General features: G+C 41.8%; 1 protein-coding gene across 2 annotated transcripts in view; it reads left to right on the forward strand.

Annotated features, from left to right (window-relative positions):
- LOC117407500 (phospholipid-transporting ATPase VA-like) overlaps positions 1 to 26,410 on the forward strand; it is a 58,546-nt gene that overhangs the window by 3,135 nt on the left and 29,001 nt on the right. For both annotated transcript variants that reach the window (XM_059029484.1, XM_059029483.1), the window contains exons 2-4: positions 19,551 to 19,755; positions 24,688 to 24,773; positions 25,763 to 25,869. In XM_059029484.1, the coding sequence (XP_058885467.1) occupies positions 19,551 to 19,755; positions 24,688 to 24,773; positions 25,763 to 25,869 (398 nt within the window). The remainder of the gene's footprint in view (positions 1 to 19,550; positions 19,756 to 24,687; positions 24,774 to 25,762; positions 25,870 to 26,410) is intronic.

Raw genomic sequence — 26,410 nt, forward strand, 5'->3', positions numbered from 1 at the left:
CCTGTGTTTGAAAAGCGTGAAGCACACCTCCATCTGTATCCCGATTCTGACTCGCTTACCAAATCTGAAGCTGCACTTTGATCCTGTTTTTTTATGTTATTGTTAATCCCTACTGTCCCGCACATCACTTGCCATTTTAGAAACTTTCATGCAAATTCTGGCAATGTGGTAAATCAGTGCAAGGCAAAACGCGTTATGATAATTATTTCTAATATTTATCAACTGTGTAATTAATGGCGAACACTGACATGGATTTTTGCTTTCAAATTCATTTGCAGCAATGTTTGTTTAGAATGTTTCTGATAGTTTCTCCGCCACACTAAATACAATAATTATTACTTCATAATAATGGTAATTTACTTCATACCTCTGTTTTCACGTTGCACTGCTAAAGTCGTCTCTCGTTGATCAACGAATGAGCACTGACACAAAGCGAAATGGGCGGAGATTTGAGACTCATGCCAAAATGAAATCTGATCAGAATGAAAGCTCAGCCAATCAACATGCAGTGATTATACTGATGTTAATGGTAGCCAATAGCAGCTAACAGATACAGAAGCAGTGTGATGAAACAGAATGCAAGCAGCACGAACTGTGCTGAATGAAAGCGCGTTTGAGAAACGCTGCGCTAGTGGACTGTGTGAGTGGATGGAAGGCAGATTAAGTAAGTCCCGGTATCCAGTACCGGCAGAATTTCCCCCCTGGTTTTTAGTTGTGATACACACAGCTGATTAATTCATGGGAGTTGTAATTGAGGAAACTGTGGATTTCACCCAAGTGCATTTGTAAATGAATCATACTGTAATAGCCCTGATTCATGTGCTAGTCCTGAGTTACACTTCCATCTCTGTCGTGGTCAAGCTCAGGTTAGTTTGTTTTAAAACTAATCATTCTGCTTGCAGAATGATCCATTACACGATTTGCTAGTGAAGTAAAATGAATCTTGTTTTCATACTAAGTAGGGTACTGTGTTTATCACTCCTGTTAACTGCAGTGTTGTGCGTGCTGGAATTCTCTCTGACAGTGGGAGTATAGCCTGTCTGATCTGTGACTAAACTCGTTTGCATGATTAGTGTCATTTTTCAAAGGTCAGTAATACAGTATTCATTTTGCGTTTCCGAATCTCCTGTTCTGTTATTGGTATGGACTATTATTTATTTCTTTATTTCCACATTTTCTGTCCTGGGATCTGCACCCAGCTGTTTAACTGAAACAGCCCTCTATATAGTGTCTAGTTATCTCTCTTCAATTTATTCTAAGCAACTAAACCTGCTTTTGGGTAAGAGACGCTGTTTTTCCATCACTCGGCCAGGAAGCGGTTCTCCACCCACAGTAGCTTTGAAAACGAAACTGCAAACTAAAAACAGAACTTTGGGTTTTTTAAAACGACCCCATAAATGAATGTTTATTCAATCTGTGTGTATTTGCTTGTTAGGAATCTGGGAATGGCATAAGAATAAAATCTGTATTTATACATTTGTTGTTGTTTTTGAGTGTGATGTATCATTTTGGGTAGCAGGGTGCACACTGCTGGTAAAGTGAACTCGTATCTTTTAAGTATTCTTTGCTAATTAAAATGCTTCTACACACAGGAGTTTTAAGATTGTTAGCAATTAGTTGTAGACATGGTGCTTCCCATTGGATTGATGGAGCGCAGGTGATGCAGGTCTGCTTGCTCTCTGGCAGGCTGTTTGTATGGGAAGGGGAGCGCGCTCCTGAGGCTCACGCTGCGCTGTTCTTTCAGAGCCGTGCTCACCTTCTCCATAGAGGGGACATTTAGCCTTGTTTAACCCTATCATTTTAATAATGGTAAATTTAATAAAGGTAGGATTGAGTTTGTATTGAAATGAATGTGAAGTAAAGCATTCTTATTGAGTAAATAATAATAATAATAATAATAATAATAATAATAATAATCTGGATTCATGTATAATTATTATGGCTATTTGCCCAGTAATGGTTTTGCTGGGGGAGGGCCCTACCTGAGATCAGGTATCAAAGAGGTCATTATGAGGAGCTCTGGTTGGCTGGAGGTTAGTACCTGAACTCAGTGGTAGCCGAGGTATAAAAGGATTATGTTATCGGCCAGTGGTTTTGTTTTGTTTTGATCCAGGATCAGTGTAAATAGTTATTTGTTGAAAGAACAAGCTTCTTTTTGTTCACAAATAAAGTATTTGTTTCTTCTAACTGAATTTTTGGTTGTGAGTCCTCTCTGTTTAACATCAGCCACTCGGCACACCCTCACAAAGTCGCCTTGGATAAAGGCGTCTTGTGTGCAAGCAACAAAACCTTTGATTAAAGCATCATAAGGAATACCTTGGACTCCCAGATTTGATTGTTCTTCATAATAAAATGTCAAATAACACGTTGTGCACAACATTAACAAAGTTGTAATTTTTGGGGCTCTTTTCATGCCTTGTGTCTGTCCTCATTCGCAGCGTTACCATGAACTTCAAGTGCCTGCAACATGAAAAGTTATCTTCCCTTTAATAACTGTATGTCATTGAGATGCTAGAGCATATGATACGAGAGGGATGAACATCGCTTCATGAACTTTATTTTTCAAGCCCTGTGTTGTACATGTGTGCCCCGTTAGCGTGGAAATGCCCATATCTTGATGGCTGATGTTTAGTGACTGGGGAGGTGGTAGGGCAGTCATTGACATCTACATTCATTCAGGTAGTGTGCTATCAAATCATACATGCTACAGAAGTGCTCGTACCAGCATCTGAAGGGTTGTTTTCACATGTGATGTATTCACAAAGCTGTTTCTGTTTCTTTTGCTACGTTCACACATTCACCATAAAAATGAGAGGATTTCAAAATGGTCCTATTAACCTTTTTCTTGTGGTGTTTGTTTTCTACTGCCAGAGGTCATGCATGCGTTTACAGTGTGTGTGTGTGTGTGTGTGTGTGTGTGTGTGTGTGTGTGTGTGTGTCTCAGTGTGTGTGTGTGCGTGCGTGTGTGTGTTCTTGCAAGCCTGTGCTCTCCATTGCATCACAAAGAAAGTGTGTTTCTGTTGAACAAGTTAAAGCAGGGCTCCTCCCATTCAGCACAGTGTGTTTGTAGTCAGAGTGCTGATCGGATTCTCATTTCAGAAAGCAGTATTTCATGCAGATTTTGCCAGGCGCACAGACAGCAGAGCAGAGTGCACCTGGACAGAAACTCTTCAGCTTCGATTGCAGAAGCAGGGCCTGATCATGGGCACTGCTGTAGTGTTCATTGTGATGTTCTGGAAATGCATTGTCGTGGTCTGGGACCTGGCATAGAAAGTGAAGAGTCAAGCGAACCTCAGGCAGTGTTTGCTTAGTAAATTGTAAATGAGTATCGTCTGCTTTCCTGTTTGTTTCACATTGTTGTGCATTTCAAAACTGATCTAGTATCTTATATGGGGAATAAAAACTCTCTAAGAATCATATCTGTGGGGTATGTAGAATACAGTGCAAGCTGAGAGAGTGCAATGTCCATTCAAACATGGTCACCTAGATGGCTCTCCTCCTTGTTGGGACGGCTCTCCTGCCCTGTTGGGACGGCTCTCCTGCCCTGTTGGGACGGCTCTCCTGCCCTGTTGGGACGGCTCTCCTGCCCTGTTGGGACGGCTCTCCTGTAGGGTTGGAACAATAATCGATTATCGCGATATTATCGATAATGTTTTTGCATCGATAATTGTATTGCGTTGAAAAATAATTATCGATAATCATTTTATCGTCCGTTACCCACTATGATATGCTTGTGTGTAACAGTAACTCTGCATTGAAGCAGTAAGACAGGACTTAACTGTCTGCGTGAGGCGAAACACGTGATCTGTGCACACTTTGCTTACCTCAAGAAAAAGGAAAACCAAGGGAGGCTTAACCTCACTTTTGAAACAGGCAGTCAAAATCAACACGAGAAAACCTGAAGTACTTGCAAGAAACCTGTCTGTGTCAGAAGCTGTTCAGCGTGAGATTCAAGAAACCTGTCTGTGTCAGAAGCTGTTCAGCGTGAGATTCAAGAAACCTGTCTGTGTCAGAAGCTGTTCAGCGTGAGATTCAAGAAACCTGTCTGTGTCAGAAGCTGTTCAGCGTGAGATTCAAGAAACCTGTCTGTGTCAGAAGCTGTTCAGCGTGAGATTCAAGAAACCTGTCTGTGTCAGAAGCTGTTCAGCGTGAGATTCAAGAAACCTGTCTGTGTCAGAAGCTGTTCAGCGTGAGATTCAAGAAACCTGTCTGTGTCAGAAGCTGTTCAGCGTGAGATTCAAGAAACCTGTCTGTGTCAGAAGCTGTTCAGCGTGAGATTCAAGAAACCTGTCTGTGTCAGAAGCTGTTCAGCGTGAGATTCAAGAAACCTGTCTGTGTCAGAAGCTGTTCAGCGTGAGATTCAAGAAACCTGTCTGTGTCAGAAGCTGTTCAGCGTGAGATTCTCAGATATCTCAACTTACCTGAAAATGATATCGAGGTTGAGCCACTAAACTGGTGGTAGATGCATGCTCAGTCATTTCCACATCTTTCCATGATAGCTTGCAAGTATCTGTGTTTGCCAGCCACGAGCGTTCCGTCTGAAAGGCTGTTCAGTGGATGTGGATTGATAGTGACCCCGCAACGTAAGCGACTCAGTGCTGAAACTGTTCAAAAACTGATATTTTTGAATCGCAATTTATAATTTGTTTGTTTGTTTTTTTTTAAACACTTTTCTTTAATTTTAAGTAGCCTATATTTCAAAAGTTGAAAAGCTACCAAATAAACATTTGGTTATATTATTTGTCCTTTTTTGTTACCAGCCATTGTTTCATAACTTTTATTAAAGATGCTGGTCTTTTTGAAAATTGTCTAGTTTTATTTCTTCTAAACTCGTAGAGGCAGTTGTCATATTGCTCAAGTATATATAGCTTCAAATTTGATAAATTCCAAGACATTTTACATGTTATTTTTTCAGCCGATAATCATGATTATCGTGATAATTTACAGCCGATAATTGATAACTGAAAATGTCATTATCGTCCAACCCTACTCTCCTGCCCTGTTGAGACGGCTCTCCTGCCCTGTTGAGACGGCTCTGCTACCCTGCGGTTTTTTTTAAGTTGTAAAAACGGTTAAACTGAAAGAAAAATCCTAAACTGTATAGCGTCTTTCAGGAAACATTTTCTATGTCCTATAATAACTTTGAGCACAGTTACTATATGATAACTTGACTTGTGTCATAAAGTCAAACAAAATAGAAGTACTTCAACTTTTAAACCATAGGATTGCATTTCAATGAATTGGGCATCTTGGACCATGATCCCTCAGTCAGCAGAATGGATGGGATGGTCACGTGACTGCACTGTTCCCTCATGCACTGAAAGAGTGGCTGTACAAGGCAGGCTGGATGATGGTCAGTATGGTTTTACAGAGTGAGCGTGCTGGAGCCCGTGTGCAGCTGCTTGTTGCACATCTGCTGTTTATTTCTTAGTACAGAAGAGTGTGAGGGACCCAGTCTGACGAACTACAAACTCCCTCCAACTACTGCACTGCTCAGCTGTGTTTCAGTTCACATTCATACCGTGTGTACCACGAACACCTGCCCTGGACTGGAGTTTTAAACAGAGAACGCAGTGTCTGCTGCCTTGGGGTAACATCTAACTGCATGCGAGACTGCACTTCAGAATAATAATGTGAGATTCTGTTTAATTCAAGAAGCCGTCCATCATATGATTAGAATACTGCCGTGTGTGTGTCTCAGTGTGTGTGTGTGTGTGTGTGTGTGTGTGTGTGTGTGTGTGTGTGTGCGCGCAGCGTTGAAAAGACTGTGAAGACATACTGACTATTGAATCAATTGGCTTTGTGCTGCACACTCTGCAATGTAAACACTCCCCTCTGTGTCTGACCTGTGTATTATATCAAGTCAACTGGCTTTGTGTTGCACACTCCCCTTCCTATCTGACCTGTGTATTTTTGGCTGTGATTAATCGTAAAAATAATTTTAAAACGTTTTTAACACTTGGACTAACGTCTAAAGGTTGAAAACAGTGGGGGATGAATAAAGAAAGAAGGATCTGTTTTTAACTAATGTTTGTTATGATTTGATTTCCATTACATGAGAGTATGTGTTAAAACTTCATGCTGATATTGGACTCGGCTCTCGCCAAGATAAGCACCAACTAAGACATAGCTTCTTATACTGTAAAATAATGTGATCCATCTGCGTTTCCTTCCTGGGGTCTTCAAGTGGGCACCTTTCCATCCTTGGTGTTTCGTCAACTACCCCACAACACCTTAAGAGGCATCCCAGCATCACCCCCCTCCGTCCCCCACTCAGCTCAGCCCAGCTTACTTACCTTCCTTTCCATTGACGTTGCTTTCTTTCTACTGTGCTTGAGGTCCCCAACCAGAATCTTTTCGTCTCAACCAGAGCCAGTTGCTGCTCCTCTCTGCTGCTTCAGATAAGTTCTTCACTATGCGTCGCAACTCTTGACCATTGAATCCGATGTCTCTGAGAAACCGGGTTGTAGAGTGTGCCACAAACCCTCGACAACCCACCTCCACTGGGTAAACCTGGACTCTCCATCCTCGCTGTTCCGCTTCAGCAGCTAGTTGAGCGTACCGAAGTTTCTTCCTCTCGTACGCCTCATCTACAGCATCCTCCCATGGCACTGTTAACTCTACCAGGTGAACAAGGCGTGCTGAACCACAAGACCGTATCAGGTCGAAGATTAGTGGTGGCAATCTCAGGTGGGAAAATAAACCGTTGACCAACATCTGCCAGCATTTTCCAGTCTCTAGCAGCTTCCAGGTGTCCTAGATGGGTTTTGGTTTTAATACCTTTTCTTGGTGGTTGCTCCCCTGGGTGGAGGAATGTTGTTCTTCCTGTGTCATATATTGCTGGAATTGCTGGTAACCTGTGCTTGCTCTGGTAATTGCTAATGTAATATTGTTAATGTGAAGAAATGTAATGGGCAAGACTTGAAATGTAAAGTCATTGTTTTTTTAGGTTATGTTCGGTTAGTTTTCCATGGCTATTCCTGGCTGTACTTTGTTTATTTTGGTGTTGTGTTATAATAAACGTCTGCTGCATCAGCGAGAGCTGGAAAGTTAGTTTGCTGTTTATCCCGAAGCGGTTGTTGATTATTAAATGGGATAATATTTGGAGGAGTGCGGATGCAAAAGGAACGTCCTTTCCTTTCCCTGTTCCTTGAAAGAAGCACGCTTCTGAAGTATCTCCTCTGTTATCAGTTTTTAAATAGATTTTCTAAATCCAAACCGTGTTAAATTCCCGATGCTGAAGCCCTCGTTGCCTGGATACGTTGCCTCTGTGTGACGAAGGCTCCAAGGGGACAAATGAAATGTCCAAAGAGCCACCTCGGCTATAGTTCCTGTGAACATGCCTTCCTCTTGACGTCACAAATCATTGCTTGAATGGGACTGTTTTGTTCAAGTGGAAATGCACCGAAATACAGGCCCTGGGTAATAAAAAGGCACACCTATGTTTTTAGATGAGCATAAAATGCTCCCTTGAAGTTGCTTGCTAAGCAGTTTGAAAATGAGAAGTTGCTTTCCTTTTTAACCTGCTGGTCAAATGCTGTCAGCAAAAGAAGAGTTTTAGACCAAACTTAATCAGACTGCAATGTGTGAATGTGTGTGGTGAGCATTGCTGTGGATGTTGCACAAGTAACTGTGGAATTGAACCATCAAGGTTTGATTAGCACACATTTGTGGTGAATTGACAGCAGCTTTTATGTTGCAGAGCAGCATAACACATTCCTGTGTAACGGGGGCTGCTGACCCCTGCAGGTGAGTAGAGGTAGTACCATATCTACTTTAAAATGCATCCTTTTGTACAGCGGTTGAAAAGCTGACCTGGGAATCCATGCAGTGCTGGATTATTAAATGGTCGGATGGTGCCCAGAATTGTACAATTTAAGATTGATTTGATAAAGAACCCCCCACCCCCCTCTACTCCACATAAAGGACTGTGTTGGGAATGAAAACCGAATTCGAACAATGCCCCATACCTCCCAGGCATATTGCAGGGATCGGCTACATGTCCAAATGCTTAAATGCTCTTTTGAGTAAGCTGTTACTTGTGATGCACCTTTTCTGCTGTCGTTAATTAGAAAAGCTAACCTGAACTAAACTCCAATTTGTTGCCAACAAAGTGTAAGCATGTGCGTGTTGACTGATCCAGTGCATTTGTATCCAGGATGAAATGTAAGCATGTGTGTGTTGACTGATCCAGTGCATTTGTATCCAGGATGAAATGTAAGCATGTGTGTGTTGACTGATCCAGTGCATTTGTATCCAGGATGAAATGTAAGCATGTGCGTGTTGACTGATCCAGTGCATTTGTATCCAGGATGAAATGTAAGCATGTGTGTGTTGACTGATCCAGTGCATTTGTATCCAGGATGAAATGTAAGCATGTGTGTGTTGACTGATCCAGTGCATTTGTATCCAGGATGAAATGTAAGCATGTGCGTGTTGACTGATCCAGTGCATTTGTATCAAGGATGAAATGTAAGCATGTGCGTGTTGACTGATCCAGTGCATTTGTATCCAGGATGAAATGTAAGCATGTGTGTGTTGACTGATCCAGTGCATTTGTATCCAGGATGAAATGTAAGCATGTGTGTGTTGACTGATCCAGTGCATTTGTATCCAGGATGAAATGTAAGCATGTGTGTGTTGACTGATCCAGTGCATTTGTATCCAGGATGAAATGTAAGCATGTGTGTGTTGACTGATCCAGTGCATTTGTATCCAGGATGAAATGTAAGCATGTGTGTGTTGACTGATCCAGTGCATTTGTATCCAGGATGAAATGTAAGCATGTGTGTGTTGACTGATCCAGTGCATTTGTATCCAGGATGAAATGTAAGCATGTGTGTGTTGACTGATCCAGTGCATTTGTATCCAGGATGAAATGTAAGCATGTGTGTGTTGACTGATCCAGTGCATTTGTATCCAGGATGAAATGTAAGCATGTGTGTGTTGACTGATCCAGTGCATTTGTATCCAGGATGAAATGTAAGCATGTGTGTGTTGACTGATCCAGTGCATTTGTATCCAGGATGAAATGTAAGCATGTGCGTGTTGACTGATCCAGTGCATTTGTATCCAGGATGAAATGTAAGCATGTGCGTGTTGACTGATCCAGTGCATTTGTATCCAGGATGAAATGTAAGCATGTGTGTGTTGACTGATCCAGTGCATTTGTATCCAGGATGAAATGTAAGCATGTGCGTGTTGACTGATCCAGTGCATTTGTATCAAGGATGAAATGTAAGCATGTGCGTGTTGACTGATCCAGTGCATTTGTATCCAGGATGAAATGTAAGCATGTGCGTGTTGACTGATCCAGTGCATTTGTATCCAGGATGAAATGTAAGCATGTGCGTGTTGACTGATCCAGTGCATTTGTATCCAGGATGAAATGTAAGCATGTGTGTGTTGACTGATCCAGTGCATTTGTATCCAGGATGAAATGTAAGCATGTGTGTGTTGACTGATCCAGTGCATTTGTATCCAGGATGAAATGTAAGCATGTGTGTGTTGACTGATCCAGTGCATTTGTATCCAGGATGAAATGTAAGCATGTGTGTGTTGACTGATCCAGTGCATTTGTATCCAGGATGAAATGTAAGCATGTGTGTGTTGACTGATCCAGTGCATTTGTATCCAGGATGAAATGTAAGCATGTGTGTGTTGACTGATCCAGTGCATTTGTATCCAGGATGAAATGTAAGCATGTGTGTGTTGACTGATCCAGTGCATTTGTATCCAGGATGAAATGTAAGCATGTGTGTGTTGACTGATCCAGTGCATTTGTATCCAGGATGAAATGTAAGCATGTGTGTGTTGACTGATCCAGTGCATTTGTATCCAGGATGAAATGTAAGCATGTGTGTGTTGACTGATCCAGTGCATTTGTATCCAGGATGAAATGTAAGCATGTGTGTGTTGACTGATCCAGTGCATTTGTATCCAGGATGAAATGTAAGCATGTGCGTGTTGACCGATCCAATGCATTTGTATCCAGGATGAAATGTAAGCATGTGCGTGTTGACTGATCCAGTGCATTTGTATCCAGGATGAAGTGCATCACAAGAGATCCACTTTGTGTGTGCAGTATGCCAGTCAGGTTGTGTCTCAGATGAAGATGTGTTGATTTGTTGCCTGTGTATTGTATTGTGACCTATTGTTTATTGACTCCTGTTTGTTATATTTGTCTGTGTTCTTGTTCATGTCTGGAGTGATGTACAAATTGCATCCTGTGTTGAAATGAAAATTTGAACTATCTGTATAAAGTTTAACAAAGCTTGCAAGGAATTTATGCTGCCTGCCACAGCTGGCAAAATCATAAAAAAAATACACAGAGCAAATGCATGAGCAGTACTGATCGACACACAGGATGTACAGTTCCATTGCATTTTCAGTCTTCTGCTGTGTCGGCTGAAATATCTCCTTCCAGTGTTTGTGTTCAGTGCTGGAGGGTTCTTTGCAGTGTTTGTGTTCGGTGCTGCAGGGTTCTTTGCAGTGTTTGTGTTCGGTGCTGCAGGGTTCTTTGCAGTGTTTGTGTTTGGTGCTGCAGGGTTCTTTTGCAGTGTTTGTGTTTGGTGCTGCAGGGTTCTTTGCAGTGTTTGTGTTCAGTGCTGGAGGGTTCTTTGCAGTGTTTGTGTTTGGTGCTGCAGGGTTCTTTGCAGTGTTTGTGTTCAGTGCTGGAGGGTTCTTTGCAGTGTTTGTGTTCAGTGCTGGAGGGTTCTTTGCAGTGTTTGTGTTTGGTGCTGCAGGGTTCTTTGCAGTGTTTGTGTTCAGTGCTGGAGGGTTCTTTGCAGTGTTTGTGTTCAGTGCTGGAGGGTTCTTTGCAGTGTTTGTGTTTGGTGCTGCAGGGTTCTTTGCAGTGTTTGTGTTCAGTGCTGGAGGGTTCTTTGCAGTGTTTGTGTTCGGTGCTGCAGGGTTCTTTGCAGTGTTTGTGTTCGGTGCTGCAGGGTTCTTTGCAGTGTTTGTGTTTGGTGCTGCAGGGTTCTTTTGCAGTGTTTGTGTTTGGTGCTGCAGGGTTCTTTGCAGTGTTTGTGTTCAGTGCTGGAGGGTTCTTTGCAGTGTTTGTGTTTGGTGCTGCAGGGTTCTTTGCAGTGTTTGTGTTTGGTGCTGCAGGGTTCTTTGCAGTGTTTGTGTTTGGTGCTGCAGGGTTCTTTGCAGTGTTTGTGTTTGGTGCTGCAGGGTTCTTTGCAGTGTTTGTGTTCGGTGCTGCAGGGTTCTTTGCAGTGTTTGTGTTTGGTGCTGCAGGGTTCTTTTGCAGTGTTTGTGTTTGGTGCTGCAGGGTTCTTTGCAGTGTTTGTGTTCAGTGCTGGAGGGTTCTTTGCAGTGTTTGTGTTTGGTGCTGCAGGGTTCTTTGCAGTGTTTGTGTTCAGTGCTGGAGGGTTCTTTGCAGTGTTTGTGTTCGGTGCTGCAGGGTTCTTTGCAGTGTTTGTGTTTGGTGCTGCAGGGTTCTTTGCAGTGTTTGTGTTTGGTGCTGCAGGGTTCTTTGCAGTGTTTGTGTTCGGTGCTGCAGGGTTCTTTGCAGTGTTTGTGTTCAGTGCTGGAGGGTTCTTTGCAGTGTTTGTGTTCAGTGCTGGAGGGTTCTGTTTCCTTGGAGTTTGCTGCTGCTCTTGTGAACTTGCTCATTAACGTATTGGTAATGACAGTTAGTGCTCAGGCAGGTCCTGCCCAGACAGGGTGCTGTCTAAGAGCTTGCTGTGGAATGTGGAGTTTGGTTCTTTATTTGGGATTTATTTGAACTATAACTGTCAGTTTAGTTACACATCACCACTATGCGATCAGTGCTCCACATGAAGTATTCACTGTATATGTTTACCTAAAGCTGCTATTCTCATAAACAGGTTAAGATGGTGACTTCAGATATCTGGGTTATGGACCTCTTAACAGGCAAATAGAAAGGTATTGTTCACTTTGACCTGTGACCTTAAAATAGCAGCTAAACTGAGCTCATGGGACTTGGTGTTTCCTGATGATGATAATGACCAGGCTGCTGTAATGTTTGTGACACAGCTGTATTCTCTGATTCTCTGTCAAGTTCATTCAACCTTTTGTGGCAGTATCTTTCCAACGCTGTCTCCACCGCACTGTCAGAAACCTCCTGTAGACTGATTGAGGTGCTGCCTTTGTATTTGCAGGGCAATACAAAAACACTGCAGGCTAATTGTGTTGGAGACCTTGACATTGAACCCTGAACCAATATGTCTTCCATATTTAAGCTGGAAGAGGTTTACTGTACTTGTAAACCTACTGGAGGAGGCTGAGGCCAAGCTGAGGGGCAGGCTGGGAGCTGTCGGTATACTTTATACAGTGGTAGAAGTCTTCTCAGTCTCGCTCCTCTCAAAGACCCTGTAGAGACTGAGTTTTAAATTCTAACTCTGCTGTCTCACTTCTGATTGCTGTTGTTTATCACAATAGGGAGCATTATGAAACCTCTCGTTTGCATGGAGTAATATTTCTGTATTTGGCGAGCAAGCATTTTAATATTTGGATTGCATTACCAGTAATCAAATTTGCATTTCATAAGAACATAAGAACATAAGAAAGTTTACAAACGAGAGGAGGCCATTCAGCCCATCTTGCTCGTTTGGTTGTTAGTAGCTTATTGATCCCAGAATCTCATCAAGCAGCTTCTTGAAGGATCCCAGGGTGTCAGCTTCAACAACATTACTGGGGAGTTGGTTCCAGACCCTCACAATTCTCTGTGTAAAAAAGTGCCTCCTATTTTCTGTTCTGAATGCCCCTTTATCTAATCTCCATTTGTGACCCCTGGTCCTTGTTTCTTTTTTCAAGTCAAAGAAGTCCCCCGGGTTGACATTGTCTATACCTTTTAGGATTTTGAATGTTTGAATCAGATCGCCGCGTAGTCTTCTTTGTTCAAGACTGAATAGATTCAATTCTTTTAGCCTGTCTGCATACGACATGCCTTTTAAACCCGGGATAATTCTGGTCGCTCTTCTTTGCACTCTTTCTAGAGCAGCAATATCCTTTTTGTAACGATTTACTGTACAGTAAAAACAATCATTTCACTTGTTGCGGTTCTTTCCTGATGGAAGATACAGATTGTGACTCTCTTCTTGGGATGGTACAGGTTAATGCATGTGACGTCAAAGAGCAGTTGGCTGAGATAGGATCATAATTCTGCCCAGTAGACACAATTAGACTCTTTTTCTTGGTTGACCTTCCTTGTACAGTATTTATGGGTGCAGTGTCCTCTTATAACACAGATTAATTATCCTAAAAGAATCTTGATATTGTGTGAGACTGTTGCACTGTCTCAGGAGAGCATGCCTGCCTGTCTGTCTGTCTGTCTGCCTGGGCTATCTGCCTGTCTGCCTGCCTGTCCTGCCTGCCTGCTGTCCTGCCTGCCTGCCTGTCCTGCGCTTGCCCTGCCTGTCTGCCTGCCTGCCTGCCTGTCTGCCTGCTGTCCTGCCTGGCCTGCCTGCCTGTCTGTCTGTCTGCCTGGGCTATCTGCCTGCCTGTCTGTCTGTCTGTCTGCCTGGGCTATCTGCCTGTCTGCCTGCCTGTCCTGCCTGCCTGCCTGCCTGCCTGCCTGCCTGCCTGTCCTGCCTACCTGCCTGCCTGCCTGCCTGCCTGCCTGGCCTGCCTGTCTGTCTGCCTGCCTGCCTGTCCTGCCTGTCTGTCTGCCTTCCTGCCTGCCTGCATGAGTTGTGGTCTTTTTATCTCTCTTGTCATCTGAAAGGTACAGCATACAAACATGTTTCTCAGTTGCGCTCATTGTACACATTGTGTTGTGAACTTCAATGGCATGTTGATTCACAATTACAACATTTCATCCCCCTTTCCAAAAGAAAGAAAGACGAAACCTTTCCATCGTTTCAATGTGAAAAACTTTCCGTGAGGGAGAGAGGGCAAATCCACATAGCAACAGCTCTGCAAACACGGAAGGACATGTGAAGTACAAAGGGGCTGCATTGTTTTACACTGACTACAGAATAAACTGCATGACTAAGATTTTATAGTTTACCTCGAGTGCTCGTTTGTGTCAAAAAGCAAATGAATATTCCATAGATTGAGTATGAAAAAGCAGATCATGTCAATGAGAATGGTGTTGTTTTATATGCTGGGTTTAGTGGTCGTTGTGATTCTGTACAGCTTCTTGCAGTAGATTATCCTGAAACTGCTGTTTTCTTCACTAGTTTAGCCCAAACTGCTATTCTATCCCTAAAGGGAAGGTTTGGAGTCATTAGAGTACATACAGGTTGGGTCAAAAGCATCTCTGTGTGCTGGAATTACACACAAACACACGATTACGTTTGCATACAGACTCGCTTGACCCTTTTTTTTCTGGTCGTTGGTACAATTTTAATAAACAGATACTGTAAATTTGATTTTTTATTTGTATTTATTTTTTTAAACTCCAAGTAAAAGGTCACAACCTCACTTATGTTGTGAAATGTGCATTATACACAGAACAACACAGCATCGTTTCATATTGTCAAGCTTGGTGGTTTTGCTCTCTTTACTGCACTGAAACTGTCACTCGGTTGTGAACACGTGAAATCGACCACACTTACTCCTTTTTGAAGTAGTCCTACACTACATGAATTCACAGAAATTAGGAATGTGCATTGACAGGGTACATTTTTAAAATTCTTTTAAACAGCGGTCCGTCCAGGACAGAGCTGAGTCATTTTGACACAACAGGAGAAACCACAGTCGGTGCGGCCTGCGCTTTGAAAGCCCTTTCACCTGCAGGGCTGTCGTTATCGTCCATTGTTTGTGCAGAATGGTGTGTGCTCGAGTTCTTGGAAAGGGCCATTCGAGGAGCAGCTGGTGTGTATTTCATGGTGTTCAGATGTGAGTGAGGGGTTATTAAAAGTAAAGAGCCTCCTGCATTGTCCCAGCCCTGTTTGCAGGAGCCATTTACACTTCATCATTGTGTTGTAGTTAAGCTTCTAATGCAGCACCAGCCTGCTGTTGTGTTAGACCTCTCCAAAGTGTTATTGCACTGTTATAATTATTGGAAGGTGGAGGACTGCCTCATGAGAAACAGCCAGGCACTCCACAGTCACTTCAGTGAGACTGTGCACTGTGGAGGTGTGCATTCACAACTGACCACAGCCAAATATAAGGGAAGCAAACAGGATACAGACCAATGCGCTGTGCTTACTGTAAATGTAAGCAGAGAACAGTACTGCTTCTCACAGAACCTCTCCTGTGTGCTCACAGTACATGCACAGTAATGCTTCTACTCCTTCATGAAGTGTGGCAGGAATGTTTGCTGTTTTTTCCATGCATGTCACATTCCCCTCTGAAAGCAGTCTTGGTACGATCCAGCACACACCCAGTCTGGCTTGCGTAGAGTTGGACTGGTCCGGTCTGCTGTAGCCACACTGCTGAATGATCTGCTGATGTGGCAGCCTGTGCCTTATTAAGTTACAGGAAAGGGCTTGTTTTTAGGACTTATGTAATTTGTTAAGACTGCTTTTAGTTGGCTTCAAGGCAGATTTGAAGTTGATTGCCTTCAGGGATTTACTGTATGTTTTCATAAAGCTATTTCTACAGTTTTTTTTTTTTTTTTAACATAAAGGGGTTAGTATAGGAATGAAATGCAAGGATTGGATTGTGCATTTATAGTATCTGAGAGTCTAGTGAAGCTGTTTCAGTTTGTTACTGAGAAAAATGCATCGTACCAGGAGTTCTGTATCTTCTCTGCATTACATTTTGATTTGATTCACACTTCAGAGTCATCAGTCTAGTTGCCCGTCTTCCTCTCACTTTACTTTGAAAATCTGTCCCAGTAGCCTTTATTTGAACAAATAACTAGGCATCGTTGATACCCATGTTGGTTCTGTAAAATCTCTGCTGATATTGCTTAGTAATGAACGAGTTCACTTCTGATGCAGTTTGAACATCTTTATTTGAAAGAAAACAGAAATATAGCTATTTTCTAAAGTACTGTAATAGTGTTCTTTTAAAATGCTATTCCTGAGTGTGCTGTGCACTCCAGTATATAACACAGAGCCTGTACAAACAGCAAGTCATCCAGTTTAAAATGCTATTCCTGAGTGTGCTGTGCGCTCCAGTATATAACACAGAGCCTGTACAAACAGCAAGTCATCCAGTTTAAAATGCTATTCCTGAGTGTGCTGTGCGCTCCAGTATATAACACAGAGCCTGTATAACAGCAAGTCATCCAGTTTAAAATGCTATTCCTGAGTGTGCTGTGCGCTCCAGTATATAACACAGAGCCTGTACAAACAGCAAGTCATCCAGTTTAAAATGCTATTCCTGAGTGTGCTGTGCGCTCCAGTATATAACACAGAGCCTGTACAAACAGCAAGTCATCCAGTTTAAAATGCTATTCCTGAGTGTGCTGTGCGCTCCAGTATATAACACAGAGCCTGTATAACAGCAAGTCATCCAGTTTAAAATGCTATTCCTGAGTGTGCTGTGCGCTCCAGTATATAACACAGAGCCTGTATAACAGCAAGTCATCCAGTTTAAAATGCTATTCCTGAGTGTGCTGTGTGCTCCAGTATATAACACAGAGCCTGTATAACAGCAAGTCATCCAGTTTAAAATGCTATTCCTGAGTGTGCTGTGCGCTCCAGTATATAACACAGAGCCTGTATAACAGCAAGTCATCCAGTTTAAAATGCTATTCCTGAGTGTGCTGTGCGCTACAGTATATAACACAGAGCCTGTACAAACAGCAAGTCATCCAGTTTAAAATGCTATTCCTGAGTGTGCTGTGTGCTACAGTATATAACACAGAGCCTGTATAACAGCAAGTCATCCAGTTTAAAATGCTATTCCTGAGTGTGCTGTGCGCTACAGTATATAACACAGAGCCTGTACAAACAGCAAGTCATCCAGTTTAAAATGCTATTCCTGAGTGTGCTGTGCGCTCCAGTATATAACACAGAGCCTGTATAACAGCAAGTCATCCAGTTTAAAATGCTATTCCTGAGTGTGCTGTGCGCTACAGTATATAACACAGAGCCTGTATAACAGCAAGTCATCCAGTTTAAAATGCTATTCCTGAGTGTGCTGTGCGCTCCAGTATATAACACAGAGCCTGTACAAACAGCAAGTCATCCAGTTTAAAATGCTATTCCTGAGTGTGCTGTGCGCTACAGTATATAACACAGAGCCTGTATAACAGCAAGTCATCCAGTTTAAAATGCTATTCCTGAGTGTGCTGTGCACTCCAGTATATAACACAGAGCCTGTACAAACAGCAAGTCATCCAGTTTAAAATGCTATTCCTGAGTGTGCTGTGCGCTCCAGTATATAACACAGAGCCTGTATAACAGCAAGTCATCCAGTTTAAAATGCTATTCCTGAGTGTGCTGTGCGCTCCAGTATATAACACAGAGCCTGTATAACAGCAAGTCATCCAGTTTAAAATGCTATTCCTGAGTGTGCTGTGCGCTACAGTATATAACACAGAGCCTGTATAACAGCAAGTCATCCAGTTTAAAATGCTATTCCTGAGTGTGCTGTGCACTCCAGTATATAACACAGAGCCTGTACAAACAGCAAGTCATCCAGTTTAAAATGCTATTCCTGAGTGTGCTGTGCGCTCCAGTATATAACACAGAGCCTGTATAACAGCAAGTCATCCAGTTTAAAATGCTATTCCTGAGTGTGCTGTGCGCTACAGTATATAACACAGAGCCTGTATAACAGCAAGTCATCCAGTTTAAAATGCTATTCCTGAGTGTGCTGTGCGCTCCAGTATATAACACAGAGCCTGTACAAACAGCAAGTCATCCAGTTTAAAATGCTATTCCTGAGTGTGCTGTGCGCTACAGTATATAACACAGAGCCTGTATAACAGCAAGTCATCCAGTTTAAAATGCTATTCCTGAGTGTGCTGTGCGCTCCAGTATATAACACAGAGCCTGTATAACAGCAAGTCATCCAGTTTAAATTGCTATTCCTGAGTGTGCTGTGCGCTCCAGTATATAACACAGAGCCTGTACAAACAGCAAGTCATCCAGTTTAAAATGCTATTCCTGAGTGTGCTGTGCGCTCCAGTATATAACACAGAGCCTGTACAAACAGCAAGTCATCCAGTTTAAAATGCTATTCCTGAGTGTGCTGTGCACTCCAGTATATAACACAGAGCCTGTACAAACAGCAAGTCGTCCAGTTTAAAATGCTATTCCTGAGTGTGCTGTGCGCTCCAGTATATAACACAGAGCCTGTATAACAGCAAGTCATCCAGTTTAAATTGCTATTCCTGAGTGTGCTGTGCGCTACAGTATATAACACAGAGCCTGTATAACAGCAAGTCATCCAGTTTAAAATGCTATTCCTGAGTGTGCTGTGCGCTCCAGTATATAACACAGAGCCTGTACAAACAGCAAGTCATCCAGTTTAAAATGCTATTCCTGAGTGTGCTGTGCGCTCCAGTATATAACACAGAGCCTGTACAAACAGCAAGTCATCCAGTTTAAAATGCTATTCCTGAGTGTGCTGTGCACTCCAGTATATAACACAGAGCCTGTATAACAGCAAGTCATCCAGTTTAAAATGCTATTCCTGAGTGTGCTGTGCGCTCCAGTATATAACACAGAGCCTGTATAACAGCAAGTCATCCAGTTTAAAATGCTATTCCTGAGTGTGCTGTGCGCTCCAGTATATAACACAGAGCCTGTACAAACAGCAAGTCATCCAGTTTAAAATGCTATTCCTGAGTGTGCTGTGCACTCCAGTATATAACACAGAGCCTGTACAAACAGCAAGTCATCCAGTTTAAATTGCTATTCCTGAGTGTGCTGTGCGCTACAGTATATAACACAGAGCCTGTATAACAGCAAGTCATCCAGTTTAAAATGCTATTCCTGAGTGTGCTGTGCACTCCAGTATATAACACAGAGCCTGTATAACAGCAAGTCATCCAGTTTAAAATGCTATTCCTGAGTGTGCTGTGCGCTCCAGTATATAACACAGAGCCTGTATAACAGCAAGTCATCCAGTTTAAAATGCTATTCCTGAGTGTGCTGTGCGCTCCAGTATATAACACAGAGCCTGTATAACAGCAAGTCATCCAGTTTAAAATGCTATTCCTGAGTGTGCTGTGCGCTACAGTATATAACACAGAGCCTGTATAACAGCAAGTCATCCAGTTTAAAATGCTATTCCTGAGTGTGCTGTGCGCTCCAGTATATAACACAGAGCCTGTATAACAGCAAGTCATCCAGTTTAAAATGCTATTCCTGAGTGTGCTGTGCGCTACAGTATATAACACAGAGCCTGTATAACAGCAAGTCATCCAGTTTAAAATGCTATTCCTGAGTGTGCTGTGCGCTCCAGTATATAACACAGAGCCTGTATAACAGCAAGTCGTCCAGTTTAAAATGTCATGTTGTACAATATATTAATTACAGTACTGTGTATAGCCAGCTAATTGCTTCACCTGGTGTAACAGGGGTATTCATTCATACAGAGTGCAAGTGTACTGGGCTCTCCAATTCATTGCCGTCATTATTTGCCTGTTTCATTCTTTTTAATTCCATTCAAGGTAATGTGATTGCATGTCATTGTGGTGTTGCTCATCCAGTATTTCATGTGGTTCACTGCAGGAATGAAAGGAAATACCTGGAGAAGTACTGGAAGGAAATCCAGGTTGGGGATTTCATTCGTCTTCGATGCAATGAGATAATTCCTGCAGATGTGCTTCTCCTGTCCTCCAGCGACCCTGACGGTCTGTGTCACATCGAAACAGCCACGCTGGACGGGGAGACCAATCTCAAACAGAGGCAGGTGGTGAGGAGCTTCTCAGAGCTGGTAAGCAGCCTTCTTCACAGAGTAGACCAGAAGAATAAGAAGATTCTGAGCCTTGGGAAGACGAGTCCCTCCTGAGACTCCCTTTCAAACTCGAATGGAAAGCAGATCTGTTTACTGGTGTTCATCATTGTGATACACCGTTATCTAGCACAGGAGCTCATGTAATAATGACTGTTCTCTCTCCTATTGTGCGCTTCCATTGACTCTGCCGGTTTTAATGTGCAGGTTTGAAATACACACATGTTCTAGCGTACAGTACATGTATTTGCATTGCAGCTTTAGGTTTGATGTGGGCATTAGCATTAACATGTTTGTCACACATGTAGTGTGAGGTTTGTGATTTCATTGCATTTATAACACTGAGAAACCAACTTCTTCAGCACACCCAGTGGTGACCGAGCCAAACTCAAAGTAAAAAGAATTAAACCACTATTGAGAGGAACGGTAGTTCCTCGTGGCAAGTTATCAGCGAGACTTTCTATACAGCAAGGATAGTTTACGTGTTTTCAGGGTACTGGCGCAGCAAAAGTAAATCAGCCAAAAGGACCATTTCACTTTTAATTTGTAGTTCCCAACACTCTTGGGTGAAATGTAGAAAAAAAGTCAATACCTGTCATACAGTAAGAGAAATAAGTCACCAAAGTAACGTAAAAATGTCCTTCTCCTTCTTTTTCTTGTTATTTTTGCAGACCCAGGCACTTGTGTATATTACAGAGTTTAATGACAATTAACTTGTTTTGTCAACATGGAAATATACTAGCTAACGCACTTATTGTGACATCTATATCATTTATATTAAATTATTTATTTCTGTTTTAAAATGGAACATTTGCCAGCAAATTTTTTTTTTTTTTATATAGGTACAAAAAAAAGGTCCGGCATGTGTGGGATTTGAAACTATAACCTTCAGTTTGCAAGCGTGTTGTGTTACTGTCAGTGCTACACGATTACATGAGAAAACAAGCAGTATTTTGAGAGATGAAGTCAGACAGCTGAGAATTCGCTAGACACGTACATTTTGGAGATTTTTTTGGAGTTTTTTTTATTTTTTGAGTCAACTCATCATTCTAAGATTCTGATCTTGACCATTGAAAAATGTTGGTTTCCTGTCAGTGTAACGCTCACTGTGGTCCCTACTGGCACAAGGAAGTACGGTTTCCTCTCGATATGTTGATGAGAGTAACGCTATTTGTGGTCCCCACTGGACAAAAAGTAACGTTAATTTCTGAGAATTAGCTATGCTGAAGGTTAGCCTATATATTTGGTTAAAGTAAAGCATAAATTCATAAATATATTAATACATATTTAAATAAATGAATACATAAATACATATATATACAGACGTGCTCAAATTTGTTGGTACCCTTACAGCTTATTGAAATAATGCTTCATTCCTCCTGAAAAGTGATGACATTAAAAGCTATTTTATCATGTATACTTGCATGCCTTTGGTATGTCATAGAATAAAGCAAAGAAGCTGTGAAAAGAGATGAATTATTGCTTATTCTACAAAGATATTCTAAAATGGCCTGGACACATTTGTTGGTACCCCTTAGAAAAGGTAATAAATAATTGGATTGTAGTGATATTTCAAACTAATTAGTTTCTTTAATTAGTATCACACAGGTCTCCAATCTTGTAATCAGTCATTCAGCCTATTTAAATGGAGAAAAGTAGTCACTGTGCTGTTTGGTATCATTGTGTGCACCGCACTGAACATGGACCAGAGAAAGCAAAGGAGAGAGTTGTCTGAGGAGATCAGAAAGAAAATAATAGACAAGCATGGTAAAGGTAAAGGCTACAAGACCATCTCCAAGCAGCTTGATGTTCCTGTGACAACAGTTGCAAATATTATGAAGAAGTTTAAGGTCCATGGAACTGTAGCCAACCTCCCTGGGCGCGGCCGCAAGAGGAAAATTGACCCCAGAGTGAACAGAAGCATAGTGCGAATGGTAGAAAAAGAACCAAGGATAACTGCCGAAGAGATACAAGCTGAACTTCAAGGTGAAGGTACGTCAGTTTCTGATAGCACCATCCGTCACTTTTTGAATGAAAGTGGGCTCCATGGAAGAAGACCCAGGAGGACTCCACTTTTGACAGAAAAACATAAAAAAGCCAGACTGGAATTTGCTAAAATGCATATTGACAAGCCACAATCCTTCTGGGAGAATGTCCTTTGGACAGATGAGTCAAAACTGGAGCTTTTTGGCAAGTCACATCAGCTCTATGTTCACAGACGAAAAAATGAAGCTTTCAAAGAAAAGAACACCATACCTACAGTGAAACATGGAGGAGGCTCGGTTATGTTTTGGGGCTGCTTTACTGCGCCTGGCACAGGGTGCCTTGAATCTGTGCAGGGCACAATGAAATCTCAAGACTATCAAGGCATTCTGGAGCGAAACGTACTGCCCAGTGTCAGAAAGCTCTGTCTCAGTCGCAGGTCATGGGTCCTCCAACAGGATAATGACCCAAAACACACAGCTAAAAGCACCCAAGAATGGATAAGAACAAAACATTGGACTATTCTGAAGTGGCCTTCTATGAGTCCTGATCTGAATCCTATCGAACATCTATGGAAAGAGCTGAAACTTGCAGTCTGGAGAAGGCACCCATCAAACCTGAGACAGCTGGAGCAGTTTGCTCAGGAAGAGTGGGCCAAACTACCTGTTAACAGGTGCAGAAGTCTCATTGAGAGCTACAGAAAACGTTTGATTGCAGTGATTGCCTCTAAAGGTTGTGCAACAAAATATTAGGTTAGCGGTCCCATCATTTTTGTCCATGCCATTTTCATTTGTTTTATTATTTACAATATTATGTTGAATAAAAAATCAAAAGCAAAGTCTGATTTCTATTAAATATGGAATAAACAATGGTGGATGCCAATTACTTTTGTCAGTTTCAAGTTATTTCAGAGAAAATTGTGCATTCTTTGTTTTTTGTGGAGGGGTACCAACAAATTTGAGCACGTCTGTGTATATATATATATATATATATATATATATATATAATGGCAGGATTTGAGCCCTAACTAGTCATACTTTTACTCCAACTACATAACCACTATGCTACACAGATTCACATCTTAACCCTTTCAACAGACTAGGCTACTATTTACATTCACCTTATCCAAACGCAATACATTGCCTCAGTATAGGTTGAACAATTTTGCAATTCCCATAATGTGTGTGTGTGTTGTTATCCATTAAGTGAAGAAAGAAGTGATATCTGAAACAAAAACACATTGGAAATGTGAAACAATGCAAATTATAAAAAGTGCCCAGCCATTTAAAGTGGAGATATCAAAAACACAAGCCAAGTTAGTAGAAACAATTAGGGCAACCTTGACCCGCACCACGTTTACAGTTGTGCCTGTTTGCTTTGTGCTGGGCAAGGTTGCCCAAATAGTTTCTTCTAACTTAGCTTGTGTTTTTGATATCTCCACTTTAAATGGCGGGGCACTTTTGATAACTTGGTGTTTTTTCACATTTCAAATGTGTGTTTGTTTCAGATTAATACATACTTGGAAAAGTTGATTCATGCCTGAGCTGCTTCAGCCATTTAGTCCACCCTTATGCACAACATCCACTCTACACTGCTGAGACACACCCTGCCCTGAACACGATTCATACACGACACCCACTCTACACTGCTGAGACACACACTGCCCTGAACACTCTCCAAGCTGTCTGTGTGGTTGTTCTTCACCTTGGCCCGGAGACTGGGGTGCTTGTTTCTGAAGCACTGCTGTTTCATGGTGAAGCCCTTAAGAAGGGCAGCACTCCTTTCCCGTGCCCTATTCACCAACACAGACTGGACTCCTGTGGTTTTGTTTTCTTTTCAAAAACCATTTCCCAAGTATCCTGTTTTCAACAGCTTTAGCTGGTTGCTTGCTCCTTGCTCATTCTGGATTTCAGAAATATTTCTTGGGATATTTAAACCTTTTTGACTTTTAGTTTTCTTTAAAAAAAAAAAAAAAAAAAAAAAAGGTATTCAGTTGGATGTACTGTACTCCCTAGGCTTTCGTAATATAATAATATATTAACACAGGACAGTGTTTATTATACTATGTTAACACAGGACAGAGTTTAATATAATATATTAACACAGGACAGTGTTTATTATATTATGTTAACACAGGACAGAGTTTAGTATAATATATTAACACTGTGGACAGTGTTTATTATACTATGTTAACACAGGACTGAGTTAAGTATAATATGTTGTCACAGTTTTGTGTTGCCATGGGCAGGCAGGATTGGTCTGATCCCATGTAAAAGACAGCAAGGCTTCATTTGTTGTGTAAAGATCTGTGACTATTCCTGAGTAATCGCTGCTTCTTAATTCCTTCAGAGGGTAGAAGTGTACAGCGAGGTCTGTCCTTCAGAATGGCCCTACCCCTGGGTTAATATCAGTACATGTATTAGCCTTGACATGCATGATCAGGTTGTTATAACACATGTTCAGGTTCCTGCACTTTGTATAGGATACAATAACACTAGTTTCTCAATCAGTAGACTAACAGGGGTATGTACCATCACAGTTGACTTTTTCTTTGTGTGTTCAGATGGTCCAGCTGTGCGTACTTAGAGCAAATATCCCAAATTCAACACTGCACTGGCCAAGTCAAATCCAAACTCGATTTCAGTTCTTGAAATGTGACTCTTACTACTGTTATAACTTGAATGCAACATTTAACCAACCTGAAGTCAGGTGTACCTTTCACAGACAGGTCTATCTGTTAGTGAAGCTGCTGTACCATTTCAGAGTAAACTAGGAAGAATTGCATCCTTGCTTCAGATCTCTGCTCATGTTAGGTGTCAGTAGAATTGCATCCTTGCTTCAGATCTCTGCTCGTGTTCTTGTGTCAGTAGAATTGCATCCTTGCTTCAGATCTCTGCTCGTGTTCTTATGTGTCACTTGTTTGTTTTTCAGGACTGTGTGTTTGACCCCACACAGTATAAGGCAGTAATCGAATGTGAGAAGCCCAACAATGACCTGAACAGGTTCCGGGGTTACATGTAAGTATTGCTTGGAATGCAATTAATTCTTGCTTTGCTTGTGTTGCATCCAGTGGTCACTTAATGACTCTACGTTCTCAGTCTCCGCCCCAAATCATGTGTTCTACTAATGGAGCTAAAGTACCCTACCAACGCCAGCTCCACAGATACTGCTTAACGGTGAATCCAGCTCTGGCAATGAGGAATTCTGTAATGGGTCTGATTTATTACACAAGTGCTAGGTTTGGAGTCAAATCCCTTGTTTAAATGATTGACATTTATATTGGGGTTTGATGGAAGCTAGGTGTCTGCTGCCTCCTCTCAGCCTTTGGTTGCCAGGATACTGCGGAGTGCGGCCCGGGCTTGTGCAGAGTAGTTTGTTGCTGACGTGTTTTATTACATTAAGGGCACAGGCACCAGGGCTAATCAGGTCACTTTGTGTCTTAAAGTGCTGTGCAGCCTGTTAGCTGTGGAAAGCACTTACCTGACACTGGTACATCCTCATCACCTAATGCCCAAGTGCTTCAGGCTACCAACCAGCCCAAATATGTAACCATGCTGACCAGGTTAAAAAAACAAAAACCATGATGACAAAAAAGACTTTCTAGAACGATAAACTGTGAAGAGATGTGCATTGCTGCTGTTCTATAATACGCTGATATCAACCTTCCTTTGCACTGTTGGAATAGTGAATATTAGACGTGGATTGAAACTGTATTATTATTATTATTATTTATTTCTTAGCAGACGCCCTTATCCAGGGCGACTTACAATTGTTACAAGATTTCACATTATACAGATATCACATTATTTTTACATACAATTACCCATTTATACAGTTGGGTTTTTACTGGAGCAATCTAGGTAAAGTACCTTGCTCAAGGGTACAACAGCAGTGTCCCCCACTGGGGATTGAACCCACAACCCTCTGGTCAAGAGTCCAGAGCCCTTACCACTACTTGTGCAAAGCTGTTCTGCTGTCCCTGATTTGTAATGTTGTTTGTTTGTAGGATACACCGAAGTGGAAGGAGAGACGGGCTTCACAAGGAGAACCTGTTACTGCGAGGATGCACGATAAGAAACACGGAGGAAGCCGTAGGAATCGTCATTTACGCAGGTGTGTAGAGCCACTGCAGTGCGGCCATACCCTTTAACATGAGAGTCTCAACACCCTCATGCCCACGCATTGAAAAGAAGAAAGCTACTTTATGGAAGTAGATTCTGTTTCTTATACAAAACACTGTTTTCATATAATGTACTGCTTCTGAACAATTCTGTCTTGAGGCAGGATTTAAAGAATAATAATAATAATAATAATAATAATAGTGATTCTAATAATATACAGGGGTGGCTGAGCAGAGCATCACACGAGATCCAGGAATGGGCATTACAGGGTTAAAGAGTTGTGTTTTTGAGTTTTTCATATTTCATCACAGATAGTGGATGATAATGATTTGTATTGATTGAAATTCAGCTGTACAGAAGTAACCCTCACATGGAAGGTCCTGCAATGCATGTATTTCCAATTCATTTACTCCTGTTGCTTCTACTCTGTTAGAGTGAAAAAACAGTGGATTTCTCTCTTCATGTTTAAAATTGGTCTTTTTTTCGGTTTCATTTTCTGTTGCCATCCAGGAATTGTTTAATTTGTACTTTTG

Source organism: Acipenser ruthenus, chromosome 8, assembly GCF_902713425.1.
Source record: "Acipenser ruthenus chromosome 8, fAciRut3.2 maternal haplotype, whole genome shotgun sequence".
Classification (NCBI taxonomy): domain Eukaryota; kingdom Metazoa; phylum Chordata; class Actinopteri; order Acipenseriformes; family Acipenseridae; genus Acipenser; species Acipenser ruthenus.